At 35.4% G+C, this 9,780-nt stretch overlaps 1 protein-coding gene across 1 annotated transcript in view; it reads left to right on the forward strand.

Annotated features, from left to right (window-relative positions):
- The first annotated feature begins 847 nt into the window (after nt 1–847).
- Nucleotides 848–9,780, forward strand: part of ACCS (1-aminocyclopropane-1-carboxylate synthase homolog (inactive)) — a 19,203-nt gene continuing 10,270 nt past the window's right edge. The window contains exons 1-6 of the mRNA XM_015831712.1: nt 848–1,360; nt 4,784–4,843; nt 6,177–6,247; nt 6,372–6,441; nt 7,330–7,396; nt 8,841–8,938. Of these exons, the coding sequence (XP_015687198.1) occupies nt 920–1,360; nt 4,784–4,843; nt 6,177–6,247; nt 6,372–6,441; nt 7,330–7,396; nt 8,841–8,938 (807 nt within the window). The 5' untranslated portion in view covers nt 848–919. The remainder of the gene's footprint in view (nt 1,361–4,783; nt 4,844–6,176; nt 6,248–6,371; nt 6,442–7,329; nt 7,397–8,840; nt 8,939–9,780) is intronic.

The following is a 9,780-nucleotide window of genomic DNA, read 5'->3' on the forward strand; positions in this document are numbered from 1 at the left end:
CAGCCCAGTGTATAAAGAAAATGATGGTCTCAAATGATGGATATACTTCTATGTAGTATATCCAGAGTAATGCATTCAGACATAACTGTACAATGGGCTCTGCCTTCCATTTCAGCAGAAAATGTAAATGAAGTTGGAAGAGAAACTTTTTTGAGATAATCTTCTATATAGGATGAATTCCACATGGTGATGGAAGTTATTTAGCTGAAGCAGATTAATTCACTTAGGTGCCTATTTTTAATGAAGCCTTATGAGTGTTATAATCTATTACAGGACCCAAATCCTTTACTTGGAGCCACTTATAATTATGACTGGAGGTTTGGTAAGACTATGATATCTCTCAACCTTTGCACGCAGTCATTTTGCATATTGAATTTATGTGGCACTGTACAATAGTCTTGGTCTGAGGAGAAATGCTGGGATGGTGCCTAGATTTGCATGACCCACCAAGCCAAAATGGTTTCTCCCCCCCCTCATTTATAGTTTAGTGTATTCAGTAAATCTAGCCACAGTAATCATATATTTTATGTTATAGTACACTGGGGTTTCAGCTGCATTGTCTCTGTGCAACAGACGTTACCTATTATATAAAGAAGAATGCACATTGCTCAATATTACTTAGTGTAGTAACTCATTTACTCAGAGTTTGTCAAGAGTCAGATAATTAAAGATTAGCAAATAATCATTCAAGCAGGCTTGATCTTTGCAAATAAAGGACGTTGTTAGGTTTAATTATCCTTAAATCTGCTTACTCTTAGGTTTCAGGGAACCCAATGCAGCTTCTTCATCCCGGATCCAAAGTCTAGGGGCATGGCCGGGTTTTTCTACTTTGCACCGCTTGAGGAAGAAAAGGAAAGGCCAGCGGTTAAAGGACCCTGTGGATGCCCTGCTGTTGAAGACGTTATCTGCCCAGAGGGAAATGGAGGAGCGCTTTCTGCAGATGGAGGAACGCCGTCTCCAGCGAGACTTGGAAGTGGAGGAGCGCCGAATCCAGCTGGAGCAGCGACGCTTTGAATTGGAACGGGATCATGATTTCCGTATGTTCAATGTCTTTGCCCAAATGCTGAGCGTCTTAAAGCAGGGCAATCAGGACTCTTCTGCAACTGGAGTAGCTCCGAATGTGGACCTTCACCAAACATTCTCCAGTTCCACAGAAATAGGAGAACAGCTGTCAGAAGAAGCCAAGGCCCTCCAGTTAGGGCAAACTAGATTGGACAGCTCAACTAAGGGGTTGCATGTTGATTTTCAAAGCAGCCCTTATCTCTCTGTCCGAGGCAATATGGCTGTTGTTTCGATGTCCTCAAACGAGGAGTACATGCTCTACCATGCTGACAAGTATGATGAGGATAAAAACCCCAGTGTGAGTAAAAAGTCTTGTTGTTACTTGTCTCTAAATAAGCTCCATCACTGGGGATTTTTAAGAAGAGGTTGGACAACCATTTATCTGGAATGGTTTAGAGGCTTGTGCTTGATCAGGGGGGCGGACTAGAAGACTCTCTTCCAACTTTGTTATTCTATTATTCTTTATCCTGATTTTCAGTGACTATTATTTACCATCAAGAAAGAAAAGCTTTAACAAAGTTGTTGTATCTTAGTTCCTCAGTGGGGAATTTAAATGACTTAATTAGGCTTATTTGAGATGTTGAGAGCGTTTTATGGATTATATGTCCAATGCAGAAGGAAATAAAGAATGACATTTGTTCATTCATGAACTATCTTGGTATGTTATATAGGACAGAAAGGAAGATAATTGCTATTCTCTAAATCTACCAAGACATATATTTATTGAGTTAACAACCATCTTGGACAAAACTTTTTTTTAAAAGAAAATTTTATTGATTTTCTAGTTTTACATTTAAATATTTAAAAAGCAACATGGCAGCTGAGTTAATCGATAATTCAATAACATACCAGTATCTTTAGTACAGATCTCAAACTATTACATTAAATATTACCTCTCTTTTCCCCTTCGTATTTACTGTCTCATATTTAAACTAATACAATTCTTATTATATTGATTAAATAAAAATAACTTTCTTATATTTATCAATTTTTTTTTGTTTATACATTTCCTAGTTATTTTAACATTCAATCTTTATAGACAATGTCCTAATTGGTTTTTCCCAATTTTTAGTTTTCCATTAATATTTACATTTAATAATTATAATTTCCAAGTTTTAAATAACCCCAGTTCCCTTTATCAAAATTCATCACAAGATGTAATGTTCAGGATACACGTCTTATCTATTTGAATATATTCTATTTCTCATCATCTTACATCAACCAATTGATAATACAATATAACATTCTTATTTTCTGTTAATTTCCAAATATCTTAAATTTAATAACCAAAATTTCTCTTATTTCAACATTTAATACTTCCTCACTCTTTCTCTTAATATCTACTATCTCGTATTTAAGCTAATTGTTTTTATTATAACAGCTAAGTAAAAACATATTTATATTCATCAATAGATTTTTAACGTATATATATATATATATCTTAATTACTTTTACATTTAACCTTTATAAGCAAATCAATATTCAAATTTAAGTGTTAGTATTTATACTTCCAAGTTTTAAATGACCAAAGTTTTCTTTATATCAGCTCATAACAAAATCTAGTCTTCAAAATACACATCTTATCTATTTTGGTATGTTCTATTTTAATTCTCACTAATAAGTAAAAAACCCCAATTTTCTTCAGTCTTATTCTAGCTTTCTTTCTTTGCCAACTCTTCTTCTATGTCTGTGCTTTTAAGTCATCAAATAAATCTCCCTGTGTTCGTTATGCATGTTTTTTGAAGTAGAAAAATCCATCTGGTTGCCGTTTTTTTGAAAGGATTAACAAATCGTCTCTCTATTTTTCCATCTCGACATAGTTGTCCTGAACTGTTTATCTTCTCTTCAGCCTGTTCTTCTTGTTGATCCTCAGGTTTCTTCTGGTTTATATAAAAAGTCTTTTCCCTTTTCCATGTTGTCAGTCCCTTTTCTGGGTTTTCCATTAACTGTGTTTGTTGATCAGTTGAATCTTCTGTCAAAGTATTTAATTGTTCCACTTCTATTATATTCTGTGTAGTTGATCTTCAGTAAGAATAAAAAAATCTTTTAGTCCACAAATTTTTAAAAAGATGAAATCCAATTAGAATCAAGTTATTCTTGCAATGTTTTAAACTCCCCTGGATAGTCAGTCGCTGCTGTTTTTAGTGGGTGGGATAGAATCTCCCTTCTCTCTCCACAGGGGGGAAAGGACTTTGAGCAGCTTATGCAGGTAGAAAAAATAGGATTTAAGAGAGGTAGATCTCACTCAATCTCATCTGCGTTGCTTTATAGTTGCCTGATGGTAAATTTGACTTCGGCTGTCTGCAGCCTAGTGACGAGCCATATTTCTATGGCCAGTCTTTCGTTTGCCGGTTTGGAGGGCTGCCCCGGACAGAGTGGAAGGGCTACCGCCCACCTGCGATCAAGCGGGGATCCCCTCCTCGCTTGTCGCCCCTATGGGGCGACTTTCAACCCTTTCCAGGGTCCCCCAGCGGTGCGAAATCAGACATGGAAGACAGAGCTCACCTTCCAGACATCTGTGATGGCCATGTCAGCAAACCAAAAGTCTTGGGCAAAACCTTTTTGAAAAACTTTCTTTAGGCAGTAGACACAGTAGGGGAAAAGTGGTTTAATAATTTTCTCCACAATTTCCATGTGAATTTCCTTACTCCACCAGGCACAAATGAACATTAGATGAAAAAATCTTGTTTTATTTTTTTTTAAGATGGCTTGTTTTTACAGTTAATTCGCCTAAATATGGCATATAAGAACATTTTAAACCATACAAACTAAATTTTAATGCCAGGAAAGAATGCCAACCACACAAAGTCACTGTGAACTTTCAGAGCTGCTTACTGTAAAAACAAACACACTTTGCCTTAAAATAGCAGAGCATCCAAACTGTAGCAGCATTAATATTACTATCCATCAATAAAACCAGCTATGCTAGCTCTAATCAGTGTAATCTTTTTATATTACATAAACCTCAAATAGCTACATTCATTTCAAGCTTCATTCAAAATGTGAGGTTGTTTGTTTTTTTAAAAAAATCAACCTAATTACATTTTTCTTAGCTGAGAAGCCCATTATTAGAATGCTAATCTTTTAGTTCATTCTTCCATAGTATAGACTGTGTAATATAGGTGAACTGTTGAACTGATTTGGTTTGGATTCAGATCCTCTCTTAGCCATTAATTTTAGTTATTTTTAAATACTCTTGCTCATTTAAGTTAGCCTACTGGCCTTTTGTGCAAAGAAAAAATAGCATAAACCAATATATCTCTCCTTAGCAAATAGTAGCAGTTAAATATATAAAGTACATTTTATTCATATAAAAGTTACTTGGGTAAAATAGTCACAGCTAAGCTTCCCCCCCCCGCCCCCCATGAGTAACGAATAAATGAATTTGTGTCTGTCTGTGTGTTTGTGTAGAATGCTAACCTGCAGTTTCTTTGAATCTGATATGAAAAATGAAGTTTCCAAACATAAACAATGGTATGGAATAAACAATGGACAATATAAATATAGGCAGATTGCAAATGAAATCTTTACAAATCTTTCACAAAAAAATGAAATGAAACATAATTCTTTTGACTCATGTGTATCTTCTATCACAACCCTCTTTCCAGAATCTTTATTGGCTCTCGAAATGCTAAAGTTTTAGGGAACGTAATTTTTGAGGTAGCTAATAGGATAGCAACTAATAACTTATTTTTAATGAAACATTTATCTGTATTCCTAGGGCATCATTAATTTGAGTACCAGTGAAAACAAACTCTGCTTTGATCTAATATCCCAAAAGGTAAGAATATCGTAAACATGCATCATTCTTAAGTAATAGTGATCACCAGGTGATGGCATTTTATGATGATTTTACAAAGAAAATAATTTCCTAGATGAGTCACTTGAGGTTTATATTGTTTTTCTATCTGTTTACATTAGTACTATTTGACTTTGTTCTCATCCTGAATAATCTTATGCTTCTTCCTTCAGCATGAGCAGTGGGCCTTTGAGAAATCTATTTAGGGAGCTTTGTTGGGTCACTTTTACGTGAATTACACTCACCAATATAGTTTTCATCCATGAATCTCGGACAAATGGTTTCATGCTAAACGGACAAGTTCTTTTAGTCCCTTACTCCCACCCCACATTTTTATGGAGTATGGGGAGGCAGGAAGCAAAGCCCCTGCTTTCTTTTAAATTGGTGGCAATGTTCTTTGAGTATAATATATGTATGCATTTTATACATATTTTGCAAAAATTACAAAATAATAGTGATCTAAATCACTCAATAAAAACACAGGCCTGTTTCATATTATTCAGAGTCATGGGTTTGTATGCTTGTAGTTTCTTAAACAAACAACTCTTGATTGAGTTCGTCCAACCAAACCAAAAAGAAAGGAATCACAGTGTGCACACCCAGCCTCTCTCTCTGTGTGGTTCATTTGCAAGATGCCTTGCAAGTGAAGAAGGAAACTGTCAACCTTGCTAATTTCCAGACCATTTCCTGGTGATATGCTTAATAATTACTACTTCAGACAGGAAGGCGGTGCAGAGAGTGGTGACGATGGCTGAAAAGATTATTGGCAGTTTCCTCCTTTCCATTCAGGACATAGCACCTTGAGCAGGGTTCGGAAGATTGTCTGGGACACTACACATCTTCTTCACGACCTGCTTTCCTTGTTACCTTCTGGGAGGGGGCTCCGTGGTATCCGAAGCAGAACATCCAGATTCAGTCACAGTTTTCTTCCATACAGTATTAAACTTGTGAACTTTAAAGCTTCCTTTTCCATTATGTATTCAAGATGGACAGTGATTAATATTATATGTTACTTATATGTAAGGGTGTAGGTCTATACATATGTTGTATATGGTATGTTTAAATGTGTGTTATGTATGAGAGCAAGCAACTAAATTTCATTTTTAATGTGTGCCATTGTGCCCACAGTAAAAAAATGACAATAAAGGTTATCTATCTATCTATCTATCTATCTATCTATCTATCTATCTATCTATCTATCTATCTATCTATCTATCTATCTCTATCTATCTATCTATCTATCTATCTATCTATCTATCTATCTATCTATCTATCTATCTATCTAATTTTGTCCTCTCCTTCTCATTGTTGATAGCTGGCCCAAAGTGCCGTGAAACTCACAGATCCTTCCCTGCTGGAGTACCCTGACTGGAAGGGCCATATGTTGTAAGTAGCCTTGGTCAAGAGTCTTCACCCTCTTTTGTCAGAAAGTCTGAATCTGTATTTTCCAGCCTGGAGAGGAATGAAGATATCTCTTGGAAAACTCTGATTGCTTTTGTGTCTTCTCCAGTGTGCTAGAGGAAGTGGCTCGATTTTTGACCTATTATAGCAAAGCCCCTGCACCTCTCAAAGCAGAAAATGTAAGTCAACCTATTTTTTAGTTTGTTTTATTTTCAGTAAGTGACTACCATTAGGTGTCAAAACTATATAGGTATTCCTTGCTTAACAATCGGTCATTTAATAATAACTGTTCAAAGTTTTGACGGAGCCACCCAAAGGTACTTACAACCTGGATTTGAAGTTCTGACATCCACCCCCATAGTCATGGGATTGCATTTTGGACACTTGGCAGCTGGCCCGCATTTATGGCCATTTGCTGTGTCCTATGGTCACATGATTATGATTTACAACATCCCAGTTTCCAGCAAAAAATGTGCATTGTGAACAATGGGGTTGCTTATGGACCACCATGTTTGCTTAATAATATAATGGCTTTACTTTATGATTGCTGCATTTGCATAACAACTGCTGCAAAAAGATATCGTAAAATTGGATTGGTGACATGATGACCCACTTAACAACCAGCAAAATATATGACCATAATTTTGGCCTTACGGTTATAAGCCGAGAACTATGTTAGGGGTATGTGGAAAGCAAGTAGATGGTGCTGGGAAAAGAAACAACTAAGAAATTGCAGAGTGATGAAGACAACAGAGATTATATTTTTGTGTCACAGGTTTTCTAATCTCTCATCCGTGCCCTCCAATTTTTCAACACATGTATCTATTATAGCAATGCAAAAAGAAAACAAATGTTTTTCCCTTGGGGTGGACTAGCTTAATGTATTCTTGAGTTAGCTTCTGCCAACTAACATAACACATGTGCATACTTCAAACCCAAGAGAACATTAAGGCAGAAGCCTATCCATCCAGAGGATAAAATACCTAGACACAAACTGAATAAATGAAATTTTATTGGAAGAATAGTCTCTCCAGAAAGTAATATCTGTCTGAATATCTTTTCTCTAGGTGATTCTGCAGAATGGCTGTGGATCTTTGTTTTCTAGTTTGGCTATGGTTCTGTGTGATCCAGGAGGCAAGTGAGCTGGAGCAATTTAAAACACAAGTTTGTTAGAGGGCAGTAAAGCAGGATTTTTGCAGAAAAGGACTGAAATTGCTTAGGTTTTTTTAAATATTGTGTCTAACATAGTACAGAATAGCTCTCATTCATCAGGGCAGATCTGGGGAAGACCTTTGATTAATTAGTTTCTGTGATTGGTACATTAAAGGGTTTTTTTAACCTTATTTATGACAGTTTAATCCATAAATACTGTCATGTAATGATAACACAAAATACATAGATATTTATTTACCGTATTTGTAAACTGCCAATGATTTATGAACCAAAAGGACATGAACTCTGTGGAAAAAGAATATCTGTGTAGGTGTATCTCTATATATTATATAATGGAAGTCATTTCTTTTTTTCTTAGTAAATCCTGCTTTACTTCATATGTACAACATTAATACATTTGACCTAGTATTCTCCATCCAAGAATACAGTGGAAAACAGAAAAAAACACAGAATTCCCATGTTTATATAGATATTCCCATCTTAAATTTGAGTATAGAGCTTCATAAAATTTAATTCTTTTTCTCTTTATCAATTCTGTTTGGATTATATACTGTTTTAAATGTTCTCTAGAAGTGATAAACTAGGAAATCACAAGAGGGTTTTTTTGGGGGTGGGAGTTAAATCCAAAAGAAGAAAGGTGTACAGTATATTTTCATGGACTCTGCATTGAGTGCTCATTTCCTTCTCAGGAAGAGATTCTTGGAATAGATCTATCTTTCTCTCTGCTGACATTACATTTTTCACTGGAATCAAAAAGTTTGAGGCTGTTCTATTAGTCTTTCTTCTCATATGCTTCTGCTTGAATTGCCCTAGCACAGCATTCCATAAGCTAATGTCCATGATGATAGAGTGTGATGGGAGTTACAGTTGACACAATTGTACTCGGGAAGCTGGGTAAGACTTCATCTAGAGGGGTGGGCAAACTATGTAGCTACCATCTTCCCATCCTCTTTAATGCTTTTCCAGTAAAACCACCTAATGTGTACTTTTCCAGCTGAAAATAAAATTGCTAGCCCTGCCTTGGCTCTTAAAAAACTATTGTTAATTTGACTGAATTCTTGAGTAGCTTTTTTATTTAAAAAAATCCTTTTCCATTCCATTTAGGAATGTATATTTTAGATTTAGATTTATTTAGATTTATTTCATTTATACCCCGCCCTTCTCCCGGAGGACTCAGGGCGGCTTACAGCCAGTTAAAACAATTATACAAAATACAAATCTAAGATAAATTAAAAAAATTTGTCTTTGGGATGTGGAAATGAGTTTAAAACCACCAGACTACAGAATCAAAATTAATCCTGAAATTAACGTACAGATCGAAGCTTATAAATAATTGAACTGATCTCAGTTATATAAGGAATATCAGTAGCAGCAGTAGGTTATTGCTTTATTCTTTTTATTTCAGAAGCATTCCTGATTGCTACTCCTTTCTATGGAGGAGTTACCAAAGATGTGTACCTGTCTGGCAGGGTCAAGCTGGTTTATGCCTATTTAGATAGTCAGGTAAGGAAGTATTTGGATGACCACCATATTCTGGAATCCCTTGGCATTCCATTCAGCTTTCTGGCTATATCATTTGATCATAGGAACAATAAGCTTGTAACAAGTTGGGTTGGCCCCCTCGTAGATTAAATGTTCTCTGTTGGGTTGTATTAGCAGAATGTTAATGGTAGTGTTGCATGATACAAAAGTAGATAGAGTAAGTTTGGAATATAAAATAGATCACAGGGACTTGGAGATATAAACATTTGGTGATCTGGATAAAAAGAATGCTTGTGCTTAAATTAGCATTCCAAGATTTTTCATGATTTGCTGAGATATCTATCTTGAAGTATCTGAATGATGCCATCTTGGTTAATAATATTCTTCATTACTGAAATTTTTGAATGAATTTATCCATTCAGATCAAAATTGTTTTCTGCCTAAAAGACAGATAAAGAACAATTTAAGAATTATTTTAAATGTGTTAGAATATTATGAAAAACATCCGGGGAAACAAATGGCACTGATATTTTTGGATGCACAAAAAACCTTTGATAATCTTAATTGGCAATTTATGTTTCATCAGCTGCGAGTGATGGATTTTGGTGAAAATTTTATAAACGCAATTCAAGCAATTTACAATAAACAATCAGCGAAGATACTTTTAAATGGAGACTATACAGATAACTTCGATATTAAAAAAGGCACAAGACAGGGATGCCCATTGTCTCCCTTGTTATTTATTCTTACATTGGAAGTGTTGGCCAGGAATATTAGACAAGATGTGGAGATCAAAGGGCTGGAGATAAAAGATCAGAAATATAAATTACAAGCTTTTGCAGATGATTTGGTCTTTATCTTGG

Source organism: Protobothrops mucrosquamatus, unplaced genomic scaffold (genome assembly GCF_001527695.2).
Source record: "Protobothrops mucrosquamatus isolate PMUCROS unplaced genomic scaffold, P.Mucros_1.0 scaffold_277, whole genome shotgun sequence".
In the NCBI taxonomy this organism is placed as follows: domain Eukaryota; kingdom Metazoa; phylum Chordata; class Lepidosauria; order Squamata; family Viperidae; genus Protobothrops; species Protobothrops mucrosquamatus.